Raw genomic sequence first — 25,899 nt, forward strand, 5'->3', positions numbered from 1 at the left:
TTTCATTAATTGGATTACTGATCACTGTATCCTTTAGTCTGTTTTTAGCTGAAGGAGTTTTAGAGTTTGAAGGTGAGGTTTTATAAAGTAACTTTGAGAAAACTGCTTAGAGTCTCCAGTGCATGATGGGCATTAAATCCATTTAACACACTGTAAACACTATTTTGCTTCATCCCTTCAATCCTGTCTTCCCAAGCCTTCTCTCCAGTTCTCTCTCAGGACTCCAGCTATCCTCTGATGGCCTGCTGTCTGTCCAGTTACATGTCCCCACCAGTGGTCATAAGTCTTTCACCTCATGCACGCACAAACTTCAGCATCAGATAGTCTGGGTATACACACAGTCAATGCTGTTTTTATTTCTGTCAAACTCAAACTCTTCCCATCAACAGTTCGAGGACACATAGCTTATGCTTTTTAAAATAGAGCAAGTATTCTTGCAAGAGAAATGTTTGTGGACACCCTCTTGTAATGAATACATTCAGCTACTTTAAGTTGCGCCCATTGCTGACACAGACATGCAAATGCACAACCTCAGTTTGTCTAGTCCCTGTAGAAAAGGACTGCCAAAAGAATAGGACTCTCTGGAGCAGATAAACATGAACCTATTGGCACTATGCCTAATGCTAGGCGTGGGTTAGAGGGGTATAAAGCTCCCCAGCATTGAGCTGTAGAGCAGTGGAACGATGTTCTTTGAAATAATGGTACTACCTAGTATGTTTGTGTAGGAGTGGGCAATTTGATGAAATTTTATTATATAATAATATCATAATCATGATACACAATATACTTTAACGAGTATATTATGGATATTGTGGATAACAATCAAAGGTTTATATGCTTATATCCCATTTTTTGTGTAACGCTATTGGAAAAAGGAACAAAAGGCTGGAAAGAAACTTCCAGAAAGTACAATCAGGCAAGCTGTGTCCTTAACTGGTCCAAGAAATCTGTTTGATGCATTAGTCATTAAGATTGTTGATGACCTCGGCCATAGTTCACAATGACATATGTCTTTAGTTGTCCCCTGTGGCTCATCACTAATGTGCAGATCTCAGTCGTCTGTTCTCATTGAAAGTGACCAGTCACTGGTCAACTGGTCATCTGTTCACATGAATGCAACATCAGTGTGCATTTAATGACAATTTGATAACAAACTGTGAAAGAAGATACACTCTGCTTGACAAAGAAGAGTCACAAAACATACCAAAGTATATTTTTTAGTTAATAGCAGTTTTATCATTTGAAGTTTTTTCTTCTTAATTAATGGAAAAGTCACTCATCACTTCAGAAGAACTGCAAAGGAAAGCAAGGTCAGTGGTGTATTTAGCATCGTGAAAGTCTGCTGTCTCACTCACTAACAGACAGCGTATGTGCGTCTCCACAATGTTACTGGTATATATCATCTTCGGTACGCCCCCTTGTCTCTCAGCAGATTGAGAAGTATGAGGCGATGTTTATTAGAGAGAGGAAGATTACAGGGCAGGTAGGAGGACGAGTGATGTACCCGAGTACAGAAGAGAAAAAAGGAGTGAGTTGAAGATGAAGAGAGTGAGGAGGAGGACAGTGGCATGAAGAGTGATGGAAAGAGAAGTGATGGAGAAGAGATGGCAGTGGTGGCAGGTGGTTGTAGTGGCTGGTGGGAGGGCACTGTAACGTTTAACCAGTCACCCTGCAGCAAAACCGCCACCTCCCTGTGCCAACTGTGCCAACAGACACAACTCCAAAACAAAACAAAAACAAACAAACAAACAAACAAACAAAACACGCGCACACACACACACACACACGCCACAGGCACCAAACCAGCGTGTTCAGTGTGTTTCACAAGGTAGTTGGTAGTGAAAGGCTGAAAATCAACATTCAAAAGTTCAGAATCTCATTTGTTCTATACAATAAAACCAACCTGGCTGCACAAAAAAGTATTCTGCGTAATTCTAATACGCCAGTTATTTGCAACTTTATATTTCTAATAATTTGCGTGTGTATTACTGTTCATGCACTTTTTTTTACTTTACTTTAGAGTATATCTACCCTCGCAATCAGCAGGTCTCCTGTCCTCTAAGCACATTTGAAAAATGCACCAATAACAAGCATGTGGAGGTGGCGCTTAGAGAGGAGGAGCTCAGCAGCTCATTAGTTGCAGCTATATGCTATATGATTTAGATTTAAAAAATGACCCAGAATGAGGTTTTAATGCTTCCAAACATTTCAATTTACCAAAAAAAGCCTCTTGGCTGGACACTTTACTGTGACTACACCAGGCACACTAGACTACATCAACGGTAACCTCTACTTGTACAGGCTGAGCATGCACCAGACCTACTTTATAAATCATTCTTAAACCATTCCTGACCACACACACACACACACACACACACACCTCCATTATTTATTTGCCTCATTCCTTCTTCTCAAACATACACATTACCCTGCACATCCATAACACCTCTACTGCAGTATTCACTGTGCATCCATAACACCTCCACACACACACACACACACACACACACACACACACACACACACACACACACACACACACACACACACACACACACACACACACACAGTGCATCCGTAACACCTCCACATGGAGTTAGAGCTACCACCTCCTACAGTGGCCATGCAACTATTGCATTGCCCATAATGAGCAGTCCAACTGGCCAGGTCAGCACAAATGACCTGTGTGTGGGGTGGATGACACAGAAAGTAAAAGAGAGGGGATGAGAGAGAGAGAGAGGGAGGGGGGGAGTGAGAGAGCGAGAAAGGGTGAGAAAAGATAGAGGCGATAAAAACATGTTGCTTTTCACTCTCTTACATCATGTGGACTGGTTGATGTCTGGGGAACGGTTATGTAACTGGACAGGGGCCTGCTGCAGCTCTGGGCTTAGAGTTCCTTTACAATCAGCCATGATCATGAGGATCGGACAGAAATGTGCTATACTCCAATATCCATTAATTTCTTAAACCCTCAGTTTATCGTTCAATCATATAAGGTGCCAAAGAATGGATTTATTGAGTATTTTAAGGGGGCGGGAGATGGAGTTAACAAGTGTCGACTTTAGCAACAGAAAACAATAAATGAAGCATTTCCTACATATAATGTACAGACCATAATTGTGTTTTATTGTGGATAGACCACAACTAACCAAAGCAATTAGTAATTTGCATCTAGTAATTAATTTACATGAACAAACTGATAAGCACACTAATGCTAATATGCCTGGGGTGAGTTTCAATTGAAAAATTGTTTCCTCATCAGCACAAGTAGCTAGTCGGGCAAGCATACCACACTATACCAATTAGAGTCCTTGGACAACAGCAGTCCTTGTGCAGTTGTGGCTCAGCGGTTAGAGCTCCGGGCTATTGATGGGTTGTGGGTTTGAGCAAAGCCTTTCACCCTCTCTGCTCCCCAGGCACTGGAGTTGGCTGCCCACCACTCTGGAGATGGGTGTGCTCACTGCCCCTAGTTTACTAGTGTGTGTGTGTGTGTGTGTGTGTGTGTGTGTGTGTGTGTGTGTGTGTGTGTGTGTGTGTGTGTGTGTTCCCTGCCACAGATGGGTAAAATGCGGAGGACACATTTTGCTGTACATAGTACACCTTTACAAGACTCCTAAAAGTACACAATATCCATAACACTACCAGTCTAACATGATTCATTTGTATGTTGCTTTCGATGCAAATGCCATAGAGACCCAAATACTCAAGGGGTTAAAAGACCTAAATTAAATCTCCATATTCAACCTACATACTTTCAATTCAGCCACAGACACAATTTTAATATTGCTGTGGGTCCCTGAGCCGTCTCATGCAGCAAATAACTAACCAGTTTTAGAAAGAAACACCATCCTTGGAGTGCATATATCTGGCTTTGATTACACTCTCGACTGTGCGTTTTCCACAGACAGATGGTGATGCCCACACAAAGGAGAACCACATGCATACCAACTCTGCCAAGCTGACCTCACCTACCTCGTGGGCTCTTTCAACCGCCTGACCGCTCACTTAAAATGGCCTGTTACTGCTGGAGCTGTGAAGACATATGGAACAGTATTGCATGCGGATGTGAATTATGGGCCGTCATTGCTACAGATAATGCGGGGGATGCCAAGCCACAAAAGAATCAGCAATTAAAAGCACTTTATGTTCATACCACAGGGAATAAAGCAATTTATTGATTCTATTAATAGACAAATCTTTTGTTCTGCATATCATTTAATATTACTCAATAAATGTACTAGTAATTATCTATGACTAATGTATGTATGTTTAAATTTAGGCAGCATTATGTAGCATTTTTACCTTAAAATAACAGCTTCAAAATCATGTTGATGCTTCACTAACCTGTAATAGAGAGAGTAGCGCCGCTAACGCAGCTACTCTGGACTCAGCACACCAGAAACTGCAGCATGTAACTCTGTCCAAGCAGGCAGGATAAAACTAGCAAGAACTGCGTAATGCTGCATGTTCATGTAAATCCTGTAATATACCTACCACCTCAGTATGCATGATTCTTTCACTTCAGACCTCTTACAGCAAGGAATGCCAATTCTCACTAAATGCTACTTTAATCATTTGAAAACTGAAGAAAACAAAAGGCTTAGCGTGGTTGCACTTCATTATTGAACGTTACAACCCTGTGTGTGGCCTCTACTGATTGTTAGTGAAATTACTAGTATGACTAGCAGGTGGGAGGTGCACCTCTAGATGACCTCTGATTAGAAGTAATGATCCTTATTCTATATCTGACTTTTAAAACATTTTGATATTCTTCAATAAAGCTTTTTGGATTTATATCTATCCACAGGTTGCTTTCCCTTTTATATGTTGCGGTCTTCTACGAGTCTCCCGTAAAAAAAACACACTCAGATGTTCCAAAAGAGTTTCATGCGTGTCATGTAGCATATGTTCTCTGAGCAAGGCACCCAACAGCTTAAGAACTGCACAATTGAATGACGTCTTAAATAAAGCCCCAACACCAACAAGTATACTAGTAATGTACAATAGTACAAAAAGTACGAAAACTAGCAAAGCATGCTAGTTTGTGCTGTCGTAAGTGAATGGCTAGACTCCTCCATCCCGGTCTATGAAGGAAAGTATATATCCAAACCGAGTGCATGAGGTAACAACTGTTCAAGTGTTTCCTGTTTTATACTGGCTTGAGGAACAAAACAGTATAAATATTTTCTCTCAAATGTGTATCATCATAGATGTCAAACAAAGTTTGATGTTAATAATTACTATTTTTATATTCGACAGGCCTAGTTAAATATGAGTGCAGAGTAAGTATTTATTTCCATAGCAATTCTTTTACCTTGTTGACACTGAGCTATGGAGTTGGAACAGAAGATGGGTCTTGAGACTAAAAAAGGACGCTCAGTGTTTTTTGGAACCACAACTCTTTTAAATCTCTCATTTATTCCCAATCTTCACTCAACAGTCAAACAGCAAACCCCTGAAAGCCTGACTGGAACATAAGGTGCACTACATCCTCAACACACCACAGAGTTCAAGAGAGAAATCACAGTGAGCAAGGGAAGAAGCAAGTAAGTATGAACTACTTTGATTAGCCATCTCACCACCATCCTTCAGACCTACTTATCGTTCCATTCAAAACCTGTTAAACACCTCTTTCTCTCTCTCTCTCTCTCTCACACACACACACACACACACACACACACACAGATACACATACACATACACACACACACACACACGCACGCACACACACTTCCTCGCTCTCCCCTTCATTACAGACAATAAAGTCTACATGCCATATAATGAGAAGGAGTGTAAAAGAGTGTGTAAAAGGCTAAGAGTGAGGGCACAATCTCTCATTTCTTGCAGTGTTCTCCCAAATATATATACACTGGTTTATTTCACAGCTCCTTGAGTCAAATCATGCAGAACCTGCCTGAGGGTTAAGGCTCCAGTTACAGTAAACGGCACCAAAAGGGGATCAAGTACATTTGGGACAAGCTGCGCTTACCGTTATGTAGGCATTGAGTTCAGGGAAGACTCTGTATGACCCGCAGATGGGGGACAGCGGGCATCTGTTAGGGAAAGAGGAGGTCACAGCACAGGAGACCTCAGGGAAGGAGATGACCCTAAACCCAAACTTCTCATATAGACGCTGCAGCTCTTCATCAGGCTTCTCCTCATCCTCACTCAGGATACTCCCCACTGCGTACCGACAACAATCAGCCTGAGTCTGACAGAGAAACAGGAAGACAAAGAGAGGTTTAAACGAGGGACTGTAGGCTTACATTATTGTAAGACTGAAAAACATAAAAAAAAAGTCTCTTTTTGCGATGCCATAGAAGAACCACTTTTGGCTCCATAAAGAACCATGTTTAAAACAGAGAAGTGTGAATGTGATGAATATTTTAATGGTTCTAAAGGTTTTTTTTTTTTACCAATAAAAACAACAATAACACTCATATCTCTATTACAACCATGTTCTTTATGGAACCAAAAGTGGTTCTTCTATGGCATCAGTCGAAGCACCTTATTTTTAAAAGTGCATGGTGTGTTTGGGCTAGTGTGTGGAATAAAATACACTGAGTTTATTTTTTAAATACTTTTTAGTCACTGTATGATCCAATATTTTGTACACAGACTTCTTCATTTTCAGCAGACAATGAAATCAACATCAGGATCTGTAAAGAAAGTCAACCTCTCAGTTGCCTGCAATCTTGTGTGCTAAAAAAAATTGTGGCTGTCCAATTAGCTTACAATATAGCAAGCAGTTCTTCTCAATGATCTTTCAAATTTGGAGCTTCCTGACATAGTAAAGACCATAAGCATCAAAGCAATGACACAGAAATACAACAGAACTTCAATAAATGGGTCATATAATTTGCTTGTAAGGTCAGCTGAACTCACACTGGGCAAAATAAAGCAAGGAGAAAGAAGGTTAAAATAAATAAATAAATGCAACAATAGCCGGCTCCAATATAACAAAACCAAGACAGTTCCCTTGCCCCCACTCTGAATGTCTACGCTGTTTCAGAATTGGACACACTACTCCCCTCGAAGCTACAAAGGATGAGTGCACAATGTTGAAATTTGCTAGGGCTTACAAATGAACTACACAGAAAAAGTGAAAAATCTCTGGAATTCAATTTAAAAAGTATTAATGGTATCCTTACTATGCTTAGTACCCATTCCCAGAAATCAGTTTAACATAATAATAGACCTCGGTCAGTCACCCATCCATACATTTGTACTATTTGTATTCAATGACTTTCGTACTTTGCAAGAAAATGAAAGGTGCAGTTCAAGGCTATTCCACTACAGGCAGTATTCTGAGTTTTCTAAACAGGCCCTACGGCACACTGTTAAACTAATTAGGTAACTCCTGCATGAGCTCATTAGTGGAATGAGTTGTTTTAATGCAGGGGTGTTTTCAACATCTGCACACACACACACACACACACACACACACACACAATCTAAGGGCTAAGAGTTTAGCAGATTGACTTCTGACCAGTGGGCTTTGCTAGGTGGAAAACTCTAAGCAAATGTGAAGACAACCAGGAACACCAGCCGTCAAAATGTTTGTGGACGCCCCTTCAGCTACTTTAAGTTGCACGCATTGCTGACACAGATGTGCAAATGCATACACACACACAGCTTGCCTAGTCCCTGTAGAAAAGTGTTGCCAGTAGAATAGGACTCTCTGGAGCAGATAAAACACAAACCTATCGGCACCATGTCTAATACCAGACGTAGGCCGGAGGGGTAATAAAGCCCCCCAGCATTGAGCTGTGGTGCAGTGGAACTAGATTTTTCCAATACATTTGGGATGAGGTCAGGATGTTGGTGATCGTCCCAAATGGAGGCTTTCTTGCCTTACTATAAAAGCAAACCTGCTCCGCATAGCATGCAGCATCTTAAAACAGTTCATAATGCAGATTCACTATTATCAAAACAATGACTAGGGAATAATAAGCACTGTCAGCAGCTACTGTGTTTTATGTACAAAATGCTCCAATAAATCTGGCCCCCGTCCTCACATCTAATAGCAGTAAAGAATGAAGATAGACAGCAAGCATTTATAATGTAAAATACGGCGCTATATTACATTTTGTCACACGTAGCTATTAGATGCACTGACCTTGGAAAAAAAAATGGCTGAGAGCAGCATTAAGAAACAATCAACCATCCCTGCCAGGCATGTCCAACAACTGATGCATGTACTAGAGTGATGTTTTTTTCCTAACACCCACTGACAAGTGCAGCACAGTAAACCATTAATGACATGATGATGGAGGCAATGGATGTCATTGAGAAGTGTCATTGCTAATCTCTTGCACTGAAATCACACTGGTTTAAAGCTACAGACTCTATGTCCAGTCAATAGCAGACAGTCACTATATGCCCAAGTGTTTGTAGCCACCCCTTCTAGTGAATGCATTCAGCTATGTCAGGTTGCACCCATTAGTAAGTCCCTGTAGAGAAGTACTGCCAATAGAATAGGACTCGCGAACAGGTAAATATAAACCTATTGGCACCATGTCTAATGCCAGACATGGGCTAGAGGAATACAAAGCCCCCTCAGCATTGAGCTTTGCAATGCTCTTCCTATGTGTACCATCAGGGCCTTATAACTGATCCAGAATGCAGTGGCTTAAAGACTTGTCTTCTCCATATAACTCCTCTACTGCATTCTCTACACTGTTCCAGGATAAATGTATCTACTAAATGCCATAAAGATGAATTATATTTAAAAATAACAGACAAAACTGTGACAATATGATTGTTCGCCATCACTTTAGATGAAAAAAGCCCAGAAAGGATATTCCTATTGTCTAACTGCTGAACTCAAAGATTTATTCTTCTTCCTCCATATCTCTTTACTCTCCCCCTGAGCGTTCCTGTCCACCCAGCTCTAACGTCTCCTACGTGCTTTCACATTTCACCACGTTTGAGCATCTCTCTCTTCTCCTTCCTCTGCAGCTTGTTACCCCAGCTTCGCAGTAATGATCATATTTGGAGTTCTTGCCATTTCTCTCATCCCACACAGTTGTCAGCAAATAAAGTAGGAATTTCTACCGTGCACTCAAGACAGCATCCTCGAGAGACCACAGGCAATTACTAGGAGCACTAAGGCCTCCACATACCATGTCCTTCACCCTGATGTTTGTTTGGATCAGAGCATTTACCACACCAAAGAAAAAGAACAGAAAAATAATATTCTGCTCAGCTCAGCACAATGCTCTCTCAGGCCACGATACCAATCTTTACATAAATCACGAGTGACTGAGGATATAGCGCCTTGCAAATGTTTAAAATGCTGCGTGTGGTGGAAACCAAGCAATGCCCATTCCTTAACGAACACGATCCCAAAAGTGAAATGTGGGGGTTGGGAGCATCCTGTTGTGGAAATGCCTTTCTTCAGTGGAGACTGGCTGGACATCTTGTAAAATACAGAGAGACAGAGCAAGACAAAGGGGCTACGAGTGGACTAAGGCGCTGCCACTGTGAATCGAGGATCACAGATTCGAATGCTTGGTCATACTGCTTGTCATCAGCGGCTGAAGTCCGAGAGAGCACACCTGGTCTTGCTCTCTGAGGGGTGTGTTGATAGCACCTAGCTCCTAGTGTGATGACAGTCAGCACATGCATCTGTTAGCTGTTGTATCAGAGTTCATATGGCAGAGGAGACGTGCTATTCTTCACCCTAGTGTTGTGGAGCATTGCAAGTGATGGGGGAGTTTAACAAGATTGGGTAATCGAACAAGATTTGAAGATTATTGGCCTTCCAAATTGGGCAGCAAATGGGGTTTTAGAAATAAATTAGCACTTAAGCATTTAAGTTTTTAAATGTTTTAAAAAAGATTTGCGAATTGAGAATTAGTGTGCAATAATAGGGTTGCATACTTTTGCAGGACAACGTCCACTTTAAGAAATCCAGAAAATAGGCAAAAATCTGCGGAGCTTTTAGCAGTTGTTGATTAGACTATGGAGTGTACACTAATAGGGCAGTCGTGGAGTCATCTTGCAGTGTAATTGGTTGTCGATGTGTTTGGACCCATGAGCTGTGGAGAAACTCTTCAACCTGTCACACATAGTAAGAGCTTCCACATCTCTACCAGAACGTGTCCACTGCACATGATTCACCATGCTACTTCTTTTTCCGCTGCCCACTAAAATAACTCTTCTGAAAATGGGATTGTGCTATTTTGTGCAGCGATCCCCACTTCCCCCCTCCCTCCAGCTTTCCACCACTGCCTAGCATGCTCATTATATTGCCCTGATGGCATACGGAGCTGTCTTCAAATGTGCACTCGGCCCTTGGGATCCCAAGATGGCCGCTGCCACGGAACGCGTTGTCATTTCCTCTTTCTGTTCGGCCTCCACTCCATGTTCCCTCCAGAGGCCTGTCTGAGGCCTGTCAGAGGGGAAGTAATTTCAAAAGTAATTCTCTGCTTGCTGGTGTAAGAGGCCTCCTGTTTGACAGATGAAGGCCTGGCTACAATAAAAAGGTGGGCTTCACTGAGGTAATTCTTTATTAGCAGACACGTAACAAGGATTTACTCCCCTCATCTTCGCTTTCCCTCCCTCCATCCCTTCCCCTGCTCTTTCCCCCAGGGCCATGACTTCTGGGAATTCGCTCGTCCTCAATATTGGCCCTGTTCTCCATCGTTTATGGCTAATGCACCGACAGGTTTCCGTGTGCGCGTCTGTGTGTCCCCAGGTGTGCGTGTGCAGGCGAAAGTTGTTTTTCGGCGACAGCAGAGAAATGGCGAGCTTCCGTGTGAAGCAGCGGAGCCCCTAAGGTGCACAGATCTGCATAATTATGGGAAAGAAATCAGCGTGGCCTCAACTCGAGAAACGGCTCATGAAAATTCAACGGGCATCTGCTCTCCTGGCCCAGTCAGCTACAGCCACACTCAGGATCAACAGAAAATGAGCAATGCTGGATCATTTAGCTCCTGATAAATAATCAGAGGCACTAAATCCTTCCATTTGATCCCTTAGCTAGCGCAGCTTGTGGACAATTAGGGCTGGTGCTATCCCTCTGGATCAATTGACATTATTTAGGGTTCTTTTGAGGACAACAGCAACAGTGGTTGTAATACTAGTTAGTTATAGAAGGCTAGTTAGTTATAGATCTCTTTGCTGCTTTTGCAACAAAATCGCATATCTGTTACTTTTGCTTGTTTGCAACAATTGATTATTGATTAGAACATTTAGTAAGCTTATGTAATACTGATCTAGACTAGAACAGCTCCAGATTCCCTCTATGTTCCTAGTATTGGCACTATCATTATGAGAACACGGATCCAATCACCAGTAATGCCACAACTGTTCATGGCTGGAAGTCCAAGAGAGTAACTGGTGTGGCCCTATCTGGGCAGACAGGATGGCTGTTCCTCTCAAACCCATTACTTAACGTTATGCAAGCCAAATGCAGGCATCTGTAAGCTGACGTGACAAAATGAGATGAGCAAAAGGGTTTTCCTCCAAGCGTGTTGAGTAGACTGACCAGACATTCTCTTTTTCCTGGACATTTTCTCTTTCTCGGGATCAACAAGATGCGTCTGGTCAGGAATTTTAAATTGTGTGAAATGTCTGGGAATTCGTTTGGATGTGTGCCATTGTTTGCTTCTACAGTCGCCTCACACTCAGGTGTACAGATTTTTACAGCTTTAAACACATTTTCCTTTAAAAATCACACATTTTCACCACAATAACTGGTCTATATACACCTGGACCTACACAACCCTTGGTCAAACTGGACTGTCATGCAAAAACCTTATATGTCCAAATTTGCAACTTCACAGGAGAAGAACAAAGCTTTTGAACTTTTAATGGAAAATAAAAATGATTTTATTCCAAGTCACGTTGGACAATTTATATGGATCCATTCATCAGGAGCGTCTACCACAATAAAGAACAACTGCCAGATTCAAATGATGTAAAAATAAATAAATAAATACATAAATAAATACACAAAATACACAAATCAGTCATAAAACCACATGGACTTGATATTATGAAATGTCCAAATCAAAAATGTCCTTAATGTCCTCTTTATATATGATAAACACCTGAGGGTTGAGCAGTTCGACAAGATGTGGTGACTGACTCCATACTGGAGCAGCTTTTTGAATCATTAGCTTTTTTTTTGACATCTCATTAGCTTTTGACTGTGATGAAGATTTGACATTAGCATACACACCATGGAAACTTGCTCCAATCTTGATCAGCATGAAACAGCCCAACTCAATTCATAAACAATATTATCTAAACATGACTGCAAGGGATTTGGTTGTCCGCTTGTTTGACTCTGCTGTTGTTCCAGATGATCTTACGCTCTGCTTCATTCCTAATCCCCACCGAGAGCAGCTCCTTCTCTTTCCATTTTTCATTCCGCTATGGCCGTGTACAAGCAGCTGGTGCTGAGGATACAGAGTCATGTGGAACAAACAGACAGAGCATTTGCTCTGGCTGCTGTGCTTTGATTTATTTGGCTAGCACTGTGCAGTTGGGTTTTCACTGGCCATAGGTGGGGCTGTGTGCTTTATGCTCTATGCATACTGCAGGTGAATCAGTCCTTATTTTAGCTTGATGGAGCACCACACCCTGCTAGTAGCCCTCTTCTCTTAACACCAAGAGAACGACCTCCTGTGGAATGCTCTAGAAAACCCACGGAGTGTGTGATTTAGAGAGGAGGACACAGCTGGGGCTCTGGGTTCTACATAACCTGAAGCCATCAGCAGAATGAATGCAAAAGGAGTGCAGAAAGGACAGGTAAAAATATTGCTAACATAACATAAATTTGAAATGTCTCCACAACCCTTATCCCACATTTACATACATGCAAGATATAGAGTTACAGTTATTTTGTTAAAGCTACAAATCAATCTTAGATTATTTCCTTAACTGTAAGTAATATACATCACTGCAAACCTATATTTTTTTGCATAATTTGAGACTGGGCCGGATGCTTCAATATCACATGGAATACAATATTTGTACACAGACTTCCTTTGAAAGTTTTTCCTCCTGTAAGGCTGCCGCTTTTGAGATACAAAGATACAAAGACAAAAATACAATTAGAGTGGCGACACCTAAAGGATACGCTGTACACATGCATTTCTGGACATGCCGAGAGATACAGAACTGGCAATGAAAGTGAAAGAAGCTTGTGGACAAAGCACAGTTTCTGGCGTGCTGAGCCCAGAGAAGCAATGACAGAGACACCATTCTTTATATTACAAGCCAGGGGAGCTGTTATTTTAGGGTACAATAAACATTGCTTCATAAATGTTGCCATAGGGGAGCCAAGGATGAACGTTTGCAAGTCCTGCTTTCATTCAGAACTGTTAACCTGCATTTAGCTCTGCTGACCAGGAGAGCCAAATGTAAAGAGTGTAGAATACGAGTACTGTTTAATTACAGAAGATACAGAACACAGAGCAGATGGACAAGGATAGTGTAGGCAGCTGTTTAGCTTGTAAACAGAGCTAGATAAACAGAATAGTGTTCATTTAGCATCATAAACTGTGTTGCTTTGTGTAATGTGTTGTGGTCATTGACGTGGCTCTTATGATCAGTAAATGTCTGGTTACTGATCATGTTAAGTTGACTGATCAAGTCTTATGTACCTTTTACTCACTCTTCAGTTCATGAGAGGTTCCTCATTGGTTTGCTTTTGTTATGGGTACTGGTGTGTGATCTAATGTTCATGGAGTGGCTGTGACTGACTAGCTAGTTAGCAACCCTCCCTTACTCTTTCCGAAGTTTCTTTAAATCATTGAAAGCTGGAGCAGCTGGAGCTGCAGAAGTGAAGGGTTGTTATAAATGCGTAAGAAATAATAGGAGTGCATTTGAATTGGCAGCCTTGCCTTGGTCAAAATTCGTCAATATTTCACAATATTATTTTGGCCCAAAATACCAAAAGTCTATTTATTTACTTATTTATTTAATTTCACCAAAATCACCAGACCACTACAGTTTTCATGCATTCATAAATATTACACCTAATAAATGGACAGGACCATGGGGGACAACTGACTGGGTTTTGGTACTAAAACATGAGTGTTTGTTTTAAATACAATGCACATATCATAACTGTCATGTAAAAACCTTGTATCTTTATTTTACACTTTTCTGTACAATGTGAATTTGACAGTTGTTCTTTATATTGCAATAAAATTTCAGTATAATTGGATAGGAATGCTTTAAAATTCCTTGGAATACATCCACATCTACTGAACGTTAAGAAGTATTTTTTCGTTCTGTTTTGGAGATACAAGATTTTTGGGTCATCAACGATATGATAAACATGTCTGTAATTCTGGACACAAATACTTTTGTAATTTGGGCCATAAGATTCAATAAGAGTAGCAGTATGCCAAATATTGTTAATCTGTCTACGTGTGTGTGTGTGTGTGATTTAGCCATGCAGCCATGCATAATGCTAACTGGTGGCTATAAGCTACCATTTCTCTTGAACTATTTATTAGCTCATTAGCATCATGATAACAAATGTCAGACACCAAAAGCATTTTGGCTTATTGACCACATTTGGATTAAGAGGGAATCTGGTTAGATTAGATTTTTGGCCAAACAATTACTTAAAGCAGCATTTGAGAATGAGAGAATGAGTATTTCTTGTTCCTGGGCCCCCTATAGTCTGAACAGCTGAGAGATACAGAACCAGCATCTAAAGTACTAGAAGCGTGTGGACTGATGCGGCTGAGTAATATTAGCAGATCTGATGCATTATGCAGCTCACACAAGGGTTGTTCTGCCCAATTCATCAATGTTACAGCAGTTAACATAGCGCATTGAGCCCAGGGTGGCAACAACAGACGCTATTCTCTCTCTTACACGTCAGTGGGGAAATGATTTTGAAGCTGTTTTAAGATTGTTGTTTTTTTGTTGTTGTTTTTTTTACCTTAAAACAGCTTCAAAATAAACTTTTACTTTTACTTTACTTTTAGAGTTCGCTTTAGAAAGAGTGACAGGAGGAAAAAAATGGCAGATCATTTCACTCTGAAAATACTGGAAGTACTGTTGTTCGAAATTGTCTGACTGCAGACTCCCTCATAGGCTCATATTGTGGGGAATGGCCTGAGACACCAAGTGAAATTAAAACTGACTGTGTATCATCACTGAACAACCATGGATTGTACATCAGCTGAGCAGTTCCGACTGGAATTAATGGAGCAGACAATGGAGTATGCAAATATGGACAGGCAGGACAGCATTGAGAATAACAAAAATGGTGTTTATGAAGAGGTCACAAGGGGCGTTGCATATGGGATGTGAATGCACATCTCTTTAGACCATTTCATTTAGTTCCGTACATTCAAACTACCTCCTGTGGCTCAAAGAGTCCAGCTCAGCATGAAAGCTAGTTCCCTAAAAAAAGGGAAAGGTGCAGGTGAAAGTTTGCAATAGCTCAGTATTTTTTTCTTTTTTCAAACTGCCGCTGATGCTCCACCGCACCAGCTAGGGGCAACATCGCTTAAGAGTGATGAGGGGGGAGAGCGCCATCTACCCACCCAGAGAGAGCACGGCCAACTGTTCTCTCTCGGACTCCGGCCACCGATGTCAAAGCGGTATGGCTCAGAATTCAAACTCGTGAGCCCCGGTCCATAGTGGAAGCGCATTAGATCGCTTAGCCACTCTGAGTATTACGGCTTCAAGGAACAATCCTTTTTTTCTTAGCTTCATTAGCTTACTGACACTAATACAGAAATGCTCTGAGCCTGAATGGCACCTTGCCAGTTATATGTCACCTCTTGTAAATGGGCAGTGGGATTGAGAGAAAATGTCTGCTACCTGCCCTCTAGGCAGAGCTCTCTCACACACGTTCTCTGTAATTAAACATGACAGAGGAGGGGTACTGGCATTTGAAAGTAGCAGGGAAAGCAGGGTGTTTAGCTGCTGGCTTGCAGAAACACTCTGCTTAGGTTAGTTTCAACAGCTCAGCTTTCCCTGCTCTTCAGGCTCTTCTTTCAGAGTGAGAAAAAGGACAGAGTAAGTGGTGAAGAAACACAACAGTGCAGCGCAGTCTATAAACACTGACCTTCAGAAACAGGTGTGGCACTGAAGTCGGGAAAAAAACCCAAAAAACATCTGAAGATGCTTTGTAGATATTGAGCTTTGTAGACCACTTACAGTGTTTGTGACATGGTTTGCCTTATCACCAACACTGTAAGCGATCTCTTTTCTTCACTTTGAATATAACTGCACAAGTACAGGTTGGTCTGGCAGCATGAGTAAAAATGGCAGAAAAATCAGGAAAAGGAGCTCAGGTGCAGTCAAAGTGCTACAATTACGGCTATTGTGTTAAGCTTTCAATTTCCCCTGTAAAATAATACAGACTCTAAACTGTTTGATGACCTTCTGAGAAAGTTCCTCACTGCTGCAGGCTGTGAATAATGTCCATTAATGGCAAAGAGGCGCCAGAGGGTGCTGTGATAGAATGGTAAAAACAATTGTAACTGGATTGTGCTTTAACCAGACATACCAGACATATCTATACATGCCTGAATTGACATTTATGCCAATCCATGGGGTCACATCATGACATCCCTAATTTTTGTCCATATGTGCATAAAAAAAGACCTAAAAGGTACAAGCCGAAAAATTGATAAATTGGAAAAAAAATACATAAATCAAATTTGAGTGAGGGGAAATAAAGAAAAGAATAACAAGAAGGAAATAAAAGAGGTTCCTTGCCTCAAACCTGTTTTCATGTTCTTGCCTTTAACAAACAGCCGCCTTGCGGTAAAATGCTAATAAATTTGACTGAGAGCGCCAAGCAAATTCTGATCTACCATTCACACCAATGAATCCCAAAGTCACGCTCACTCTGCACAAGGTGAGGACAAGGGTCTGTCAATTTACACTCAGCTCATATTTCATTCTATCAAAATCTGTCTAAAAGTAATGGTGTGCTCCCTAGAGCAGGTGGAAGACTGAAGAGACCTAAAACTGAGGCAACTTCATATCAGCACTCATCCTGCTGCACAATATATGGCAAATTTTAATTGCCAACTTATATTCAAATGCCCCTGATCTAATCACTGAATGCTTCCTTTTGTGCCGTGAGCATCCTGACCAACAAACCAATTATGTAGGCCAAATATAACAATTATATGTTGTTATATATGTCATTTTGAATAAACTGTAATGTTGTGAGTATAGTTATATGCAACAATATAACAGCAATTTTCAGTTTTTACTGGACTTCATTATCCTGCAGCCCTACCATCCGAACAAGAGCACACACACTACAGGTCCCCTACTGTTTAAAACCATATGTTGTAAGAAAAATATGAATTATAAACCTATTCTAACCTTTAAGAAATCAGATATATTAGTCATGCAAAAAGGTTTCAGGATCATGTCGATATCAGCAGATTTTTAACCAATGATAAGAATCGGACAGAAGTTTACATTTGGCCTGTGTCTAAAAACAGATATCTGGTGTATGTTTTTTTCAGAAGAGCTGAACAGTTAGGAGAAGCTGTGTTATTATGCCAAAATACCTGCATTTTATTAATTTGATTCCTAGTTACATAACCCTATAGAAACAATGTTTACATTTCTCTGCATTGCCAACAGAGGTGGCACTATCCCCATGTCACTTTATCTGGATATAAGAATTAATAAACTTGAAAACAAAAGCAAAATGACATTTATAAACAAAAATAAAATACACATGTAATATAATCTGAATTTTTACATTTTGTGTTTGCAAATACTGAGCTCATGAAGCACCTAAAATCAATGAATCTCAATGGCCCTCAGAAATTCCACCAATTTCTCTGAATTTAGTTAATGTATTGCTTTGTAAACCACGAAATTCAGACAAGTTTGATGTTAATTTAAGATGGTGTGCAGGAGAGAAGCCCACTGACATAGGAAAAACATCTATCTCTATCTAGAGATAGATAACCATTCCATTAGCCATACAAAATGATCAGTAAAACTACATGCACGTTTTCATATTTCAGAATATTGATAATATATCATCAATTTCCATCCAGGGAACAAAGAAAATGTAAGATTTTTTTTTGTACATTTTTATTTACAAGTTGCCATTTTGCCCATACAAGGTTTCCGAATACCTGGCACATTGTTTCAACAATTTGGCGTAATAGGTTCTTATGATGTAGCTCCTAGAGGCATAGAACACTTCCCGAAATCTGGTTCCTACCACCAATGTTTGGAATTTTAAATCAATAAGTTAATCTATAAATGTACTAACCCACTAAATGACATGCTTAGACTGAATTATGCAAAAATAAAAAAAAAATAAAAAGCTACACAATGTGGACAGCAGCAATTTCCTGATGGTGTCCATTTCTCAGAATGACCAGTATTCTCTGATCTCATGTCTCAAATAGAAGCCTTACAGCAACATGTTCAAAATGCATATCGGGGTCACTGTTTTCATTAGCGTGGGTGACGGTCAGTGGAAAGCCAAAAGGAACTGTATGCACGCATTGCGATGGTTTTGTGATCAATAGTTAATCTTAATCCACCCCAGTGCGAATTCCTTCCTTTGCTTCTGTCCAGCCAGATCACCAGCGAGGCAGGCAGTTGACCTTCTAAAACGGATAGCTTCGACCCCCTGGGGTCCGGCATGCTAATGAGCCCACAGCATTATGCCAATTAAAATGGACAGAGACCCAGACCCAGATCAGCGCTGAGCGACTAGCAGAATATGATCCTCGGCTAATTGGCTGTTGGGGAAACAGTGGCTGGACACTAAAGGTGAGGGTGCCAATCAAAACCCAAGCGCAGTTACCAACTCTAAACACGCATGCAATAAACCGTCTGTGTTACCATGGAGACCACTTGGCTCAGACTGGCTACACACTCGCCTGTTAATTGTACATATAAGCTGGTATAATGGCATTACTACATAGCAACAGCAGCACAAGAGCTGCTACTACTACTTTCTAGAGAAAAGGAAATGTGAGTACTGTGATGTTAGACTGGTCAAAAGCAGCAGTTGGACATTCGATCAGGGTTATACAAAATATTCTAAAACTAGTAAATCAGACTAGACATGTTTGGTGTCTATTAAATCCATTTTACAGTGAAGCTATCGGGCTAATGTAATAAATGAGTGTGTGTGAAAGCTTGTGATCAGCAAGTTGTATTTGCAAACTACCTAAATTATTGCCATGAAATGCTGTAGGTGAAATATTCTCCAAAAACCTTTCTGTAACAGCCATCCTGAAACCAGCATTCATTTTGTCTGTACTGCTGTCCATCTAGAGAACACATTGTCACCGTCACACAAAAGCTTTGTATCACCAAAATGAACAGAACAAAAAAATGCCTTAACTTTAAATAAAAGTCAAATGTAAGACAAAAATACAAAAAAAAAAAAAAAAGGTTTTCTAAGTAATTCCAAGCACTTCTATTGGAGCATTTCTATTGGTCTAGTCGTCATAAAATGTTGACACTATGTAAAGAAACAAATTCCAGATTCAAATAAAACAAAATGTGCAAACTGAAGATGTAAGGGTTTTGTAGGACAGTGGGGATACATATTCTATTCTACTATTCTACGGAAACCTAAAGCCAGGTCAGAAATCAGGTTAGAAAAGGTCAAATTACAACTACTTAATTTAGCCCAACCTAATTGAGCCCATCAGAAAGTTAGCAAATGATGTAAAAGCTGATAAAACTAATACAGGCCATTCAAGAGGATAGATAAACTGTGGTACTACAATGGTATTGGGACTCTTAAACATTACCCCTTCAGGAGGTTTATGAAATCCTAAATCCATCAGCATTAATATGAAGTTGCCCCCCCCCCTCACCTTTGCAGCTCTAACAGCAGGTTTGGAACACACTGTTGAGTCTGAAGAGCATTGGAGACTTTTATGAACTATGCTCTTCAGCACTCATGGACCCCGCTCTGTAACGTTACGTGGTCTGACATTTCAAGGTTGAGTTTCTGTGGTTTCTAAATGCTTCCACTTTTCAATGATACCAATCACAGTTGATTGTGAAAAATCTAGGAGGGAGGAAATTGCATCAACTGACTTGTTGCAATTATGGCATCCTATTACACTTCCACCACTGAAATGAGCACTTTAGAAGGACACATTCTTTAACAAATGTGTGTAAAGGCAGACTGCATGGCTAGGTGCTTGATTTTACACACCTGTGGCAATGGGACTGAATGAAACACCCAGGTGTAATGATCAAAAGGTGTGTCCCAAAACTTTTGTTTATATAGTGTATGTTCAGAAATGAGCACAGCAATAGGATTCAGTTACCAGGTAACTGAACCAAGTATGACTTCTAGGTGAAAAGATGTTTAAATGATGTGAAATGTCCTTTCAGTTGTCAAGCTGAAGTCTTTTTTCAGCAGGTGCTAATATAGATCTACTGTATTTTGCAAATGCTCAAATGACTGCCAGACATTAAAGACCGAGCTTCCCAGTTAACCATGACCTGCCACATGAATTCACAGAACCGCAGCAGGTGACAGCCTCCATATAGTGAGCAGAAATGGTAGGCTGTAAAGGAATGTCTGCATCAGTCTTCCTTTTTTCTAGTTAGTGGCAAGTCATGTGATCAGCAGCAAGTCAGCAGCAAGACATGAAAAGTGCTCTCGTGGTTCCTCTTAACACAGAAACCAGGCCGCCACGATCAGACGGCATGGAAAAGACAGCGGGTTAATGAGTAATTCATATATTCCTTTTACAGCCCACCACCAATTTCAGATGACATAAACCGAACCTTTTGCTCATGTGTGAATGCTTGAGCGGGATGAGCCTTTTTCAGCAAGTGCATGAAGTAGGCCTGTTCCTAAAAAAATGCAGCCTATGCAAACGTTTGTCAAATATTCAAAAATATGATAAGAGCCCAGGCTAGATATTTCAGGGTTTCAGGGTGATTATTCATAATAATTTAAGCAAAACTCTAAACATACCATACCATGTAAGCCTACACAGGTTGCCACACTCCACTTTAAGCCAATGGCTCCTTACATTTATGCAATGGCATCATCGCCATCTAGTGTTTAAAAAAGCACAACACAATACCCTACAATTACTATTCCATTAGAGTACATACACATTTTTAATTCTTCTTCTTATTATTATTATTATTTACATAATTGCAATACACAATTTAAGCTCTTAAGCTCCAAGGAACATCTGTGGGTCAAGACTTTGAGACCAAGTTTCTTACTCCCGTGACAACTACACTCCTGTGCCATTACATACACACACAGCAGCTTTATAGTAGTTCCTGCAGTCATAGTATTCACTGGATACCACAGCACACGTGACTATGAATTGCAAGCAGAGCTGCTATAAATAGAAACCAGTCAATGACCAGTCCCATAACACACACCAGCTTTATGTTGCAAAGACAATCTACAATCTAAATGACTGGTCTCTTTTAAGGGTCTCATTTATCATCAGGGTGTGACTAGAGGTTTATGGATGGACCCTAAGCCTTTACCTAAGGGGTCTTGGGCAGGCTTCCATCAGGATAAATGAAAAAACCCTGGAAGGTCTGTTAATCATGATTGTTTAGAGTAGGAACAGATGTAAAATTGATGAACATGTGGCAAATTTCTGGTGAATTTGGCGCAGAGTAGACCGGTCCCTGCATAGAAAAAACTAGACACAGATAAGACTTGAACGCCCTGCCTAATCTTCACACAGACAAAGAAAACCAGAAGGTACAGAAGCAATCCTGAGCAGAAGCCACAGCGCTTCCTGCAGGGCATAGAAAGCTGCTATCTTCACAAACTCTGAACTGGGAGACGCAATGTAATTTAATGCACCTAAAACTGGCATAGTGACGGACCTGTTTATCATCTTTCACTGCGATCAAATCAAAAACTTTTAGGGACAGTAAAGACTCTTTGACAGGGAGGGGGGAATAGATTATTTTACGCATATAAGTAGGCTCAAATGACTGGACTTTTAATAAGCCAATTATCAACTTGGAGCACACTACAAAACATGGGTTTTCACTTCTGAGCCTTGGTGCTTCTCCTGCTGAAGGTGTGTTTGAGCAAGATATTCACCAAACTTTGCTGGATTGAGGCCCTTAAGGACCAGAAATGAACACAAATGAATAGAGTAACTGGGTATAGCAGTCTTCCTTTTTCAATTTCATGAATCCTCTGCATATTATTAAGGTATTAAACTGACTGTTGATTATTAAGTCTCGCTAATAAGTCTAGCATGCCTGTTATGCATTCATAAGAGCAAGGACCTGAAGTGTCTGGAATTAAGGGGGCAAATTTGCAGCTCTGAATGTTGATTAAAAGTGTTCAAAAGAAATAAGTCTGTTACAACACTCTTCTTCACTTCATGAGCCAAACAACAAAAAAACTAAAAATCTCATTTCTTCTTTTCACTTGCTTTCCTTTCAATGACCCTTTTAGGGTCATTATCTGCCAAAAGCACGTCCGTTCCTCCCCTTAAAGTCTGGTGAAACTTCAGACAGGATTATCACTGACCGCTACAATGCCACTTCAGAGTCACACTCCAGCAGTCTAGCTCACTTCTAGCAGACGGCAATACTAATGTTAAACAGACAGACAGATAAGCCACCTCAAACAGGCTAAAGCTTTCAGAGTAGACTGCCCAGCACGTTCCACTTTTAACCAGAGGCAATGGAGCTGGACAGCAGATGATCTGTCTGCCCTTAGCCACGATGCCACGTGGACCTGCTGTGCCACGTTTCTTTTGGAGGTCCGTGGAAAGCTCTGATGGCGCTGTGCAGTAATTTAAGCAACTTGTCAGGGAAAACTTAAGTCATCGTTTTCCAGACTTGAGTCATAATATGCCTTGGGGATAAAAAACACAGCGCCTCTCCTGAGCGCCTAATTACTACATTAATTTGCCAGCCTGTGAGGCAAAGCAAGCCTTTTTATACAGCAGCATAAAAATACTAAGCTTGTGCAATTACAAGCCATGTCTAACATCATTTAAAGCTGAGGCAAATGCATGAGTATGTCTTATAGTTTCTGACTTCTTGTCCTGGCATTAGCTTAACTGCTTTTGTTTTTAATTTGGCCTGAAGTTGGCCGCCTCCACTGCCACAACCCATAAACACCATATACAACATGCTGAAGCAAATTGCTACAAGCCAAATTCTACCCAATTAAATCTGCACCTAACTGTACACCTCGCAGAGTAACTGGGATAATGCATTGTCTGCCGTTCAGCCCTTGGGCCTATTTTGGTCTTTTACCTTCCCAGGAATAACTTTTACAGCAAGAAGTTGGTGCTGGTGGTCAGAGATAAGAAAAGCCTGGCGATATGAGACGGTAACAGCACCAGACCAAGTACCATACTCAAGCCGTGCCATTGGCAAAGTAGAAAAACTAAATGAATACTGGATTCCTCAGTACTGATCACTACTGTCAAAATGTTGGTAGCAAGATACTTTTCTTCTCTCGGATGTGCAACATTTTGGGAATAGTGACAATAGACAGAACAGCCACCTCAAACAGGCTAAAGCTTTCAGAGTAGACTGCCCAGCACATCCCACTTTTAACCAGAGGCAATGGAGCTGGACAGCAGATGATCTGCCTGCACTTAGCCACGATGCCACGTGAAACATTTTACAGCTTCAAAATGTTGCAGTACTACTGTAAAACACAAAAGACCCAACATCTACAGTCAATGTCAGGGTGAAAAACTAAAGTGCAAAGAGCGACAGAACATATTATTTTGGTTAAGTCCTTGAAAGATTTCAACTACCAGTGCTCTCTTAGGCTCAAATCCCCCCTTTCAAAAGAATGGAGGCCTGTTTTTATTTTTATTTTTTAACAATTTTAAACATTCTTGGTTGCAAATAAATGTAGAAAGTGTTTATAATATATGATATAAATGTCACCATCTTAAAGTCTTAAATAATTCATAGAAAATAAGTAAATAGGGAACTATAGTATATTATTCATCAATGAATGATCTTTGATCTGTGTTTGTATAAATAATACAGCCACTCAGTCTAGATAACATTTACATTTACACTTAAGGCATTTAGCAGATGCTCTTACAATAACTTACAAAAGTGCTTTGTTATTTACCCAAGAATAACCTCAGCTAGTTTGAATAGGCTAAAAAATCAAAGATACCTCTAAGTTTAGACACTACTAAACACAAGTCAATATGGAAGCCGTAACACTCTACTATTCGCCCAAGTATTCTCGAAAAAGGTGGGTCTTCAGTCTGTGTTAGAAAACAGCGAGCGACGCTGCCGTTCGGACACCCAGGTGAAGATCATTCCACCACTTTGGTGCCAGGACAGAAAAAAGCCTGGATGCTTGTCTTCCGTGGATTTTGAGGTATGGCGGGTCGAGCCGAGCCGTACTTAAAGCTCGAAGTAAAAACAGCTGATTCGACGGATCTTTTTAACCTACCTGTTAGAGCTGAGATAAGGTATCAGGTTAGGCAGAGTATGGCAGCTGATTAATACTGATGTAAAATCACTTTATTTTTATCCTGGGTAGCCCCGGTTTAATGACAGGGTTGTGGGTTCGATACCCGAGCTCGACAAGATGCCACCGTTAGGCCCTTGAGCAAGGGCCTTCATCTTCTCTGCTCCCCGGGCACCGCGGCTGCCCATCGCTCCGGGCATGTGTGCTCACGGTCACTGTGTGTGTTTGATCACTAGTGTGTATGTGTGTTTTCACTGCACATCTTACATCTGTGTCCAAGTTTTTGAGGTTTTGGTAAACTAAAAAAAACTGACCATGACTTCATTTATAAAAGAAATAAAAGGGGGGGGGGGGGGGGGGTTACATCTGAGGAACCACACCTTCTCATAGGTGGTCTCTAGCCCTAAAAGTGTTTCACTACATTACAGGTAAAGTATACTTAATTCGGTATTATACACAACTCTTTTGGGAAGTAACACATCTAGCTGCAGCACAGACTCTCATACCTAACCTAATACCTTATCTCAGCTCTAACAGAAAACAGGTAGGTTAAAAAGATCCGTCGAATCAGCTGTTTTTACTGCCAGCCTAACAGCATTGTGTAACTGGGTAGAGGAGAGAGTGCGTCCGGAAGAACAGAACGGACGGTCTATGGGGAACTGGCACCTGGGAGAAATCCACCAGCAGGCAGCTACAGCGGGGAGCTGCGACACTCTACTTCAGAAAATGTGCTGACACCGCTGAGAACAACAAACACCAGATTAGTGCTGCCACAAATATGGCACTCTTGGCAGAGGGAGCATTTCTCATGCCAGTTATTACTGACAATGACTGCCATGAAGCATGGAACACGCCAATCTGTTAAAACAGCAAAGCCACCAACATTTATTTAGACTGTTAGACTGTGGAGGGGAGCATATATCATCTCCTAACTTTCACAGTTCAGTCACAAATATGTGGACACCATTACTTTTGCATTAAAACAGTGCTGGATAGAGGTTTGTGGGATTAGGCCTCATTCCAATTCTACCGCTTTCTGGTTTCATGGTATGTGATGTTTTTACCAGGGAGCTTCTATAAGCTCAGTAATCTCAGCAACAGTCCCTCCCACAGTTCGCTGCTGTGTGGGCTTGGTTTGTTTGCTAAATACAGACTCTTTAGTCTGTTGTGTCACACGAAAGTATGAGGAACATTTGCTTTAAGTCTCCTCCCTAGAGACAATGCAACAAACTTAAAATAGGCCTAAAAGTCAGAGGTACTGACAAGGAGCATCAATTACAAATTTCATACACACACCTTTATACCGCTGCTGACCTTCTCCTGCAAAGTCGTCATTTTGGAGATACATGTTTTTCATTGGACAGCGACAATATATAGATATGAAGTATTGTACAGTACAAAATGTAGTGTTTTTACATCACTGTCTTCCCTATGGGACTCCAGAATTGTTTTTAGTTCCCATCCAACATCTGATTTAGGAAATCCAATCA

The 25,899-nt window shown here is 40.8% G+C and overlaps 1 protein-coding gene across 1 annotated transcript in view; it reads right to left on the reverse strand.

The window, feature by feature from the left end:
• Nucleotides 1–25,899, reverse strand: part of tex264a (testis expressed 264, ER-phagy receptor a) — an 87,579-nt gene that overhangs the window by 60,485 nt on the left and 1,195 nt on the right. The window contains exon 2 of the mRNA XM_072683110.1: nt 5,990–6,211. Coding sequence (XP_072539211.1) covers nt 5,990–6,211 — 222 coding nt within the window. The remainder of the gene's footprint in view (nt 1–5,989; nt 6,212–25,899) is intronic.

The sequence above is a fragment of the Salminus brasiliensis genome, chromosome 7 (assembly GCF_030463535.1).
Source record: "Salminus brasiliensis chromosome 7, fSalBra1.hap2, whole genome shotgun sequence".
Lineage (NCBI taxonomy): Eukaryota > Metazoa > Chordata > Actinopteri > Characiformes > Bryconidae > Salminus > Salminus brasiliensis.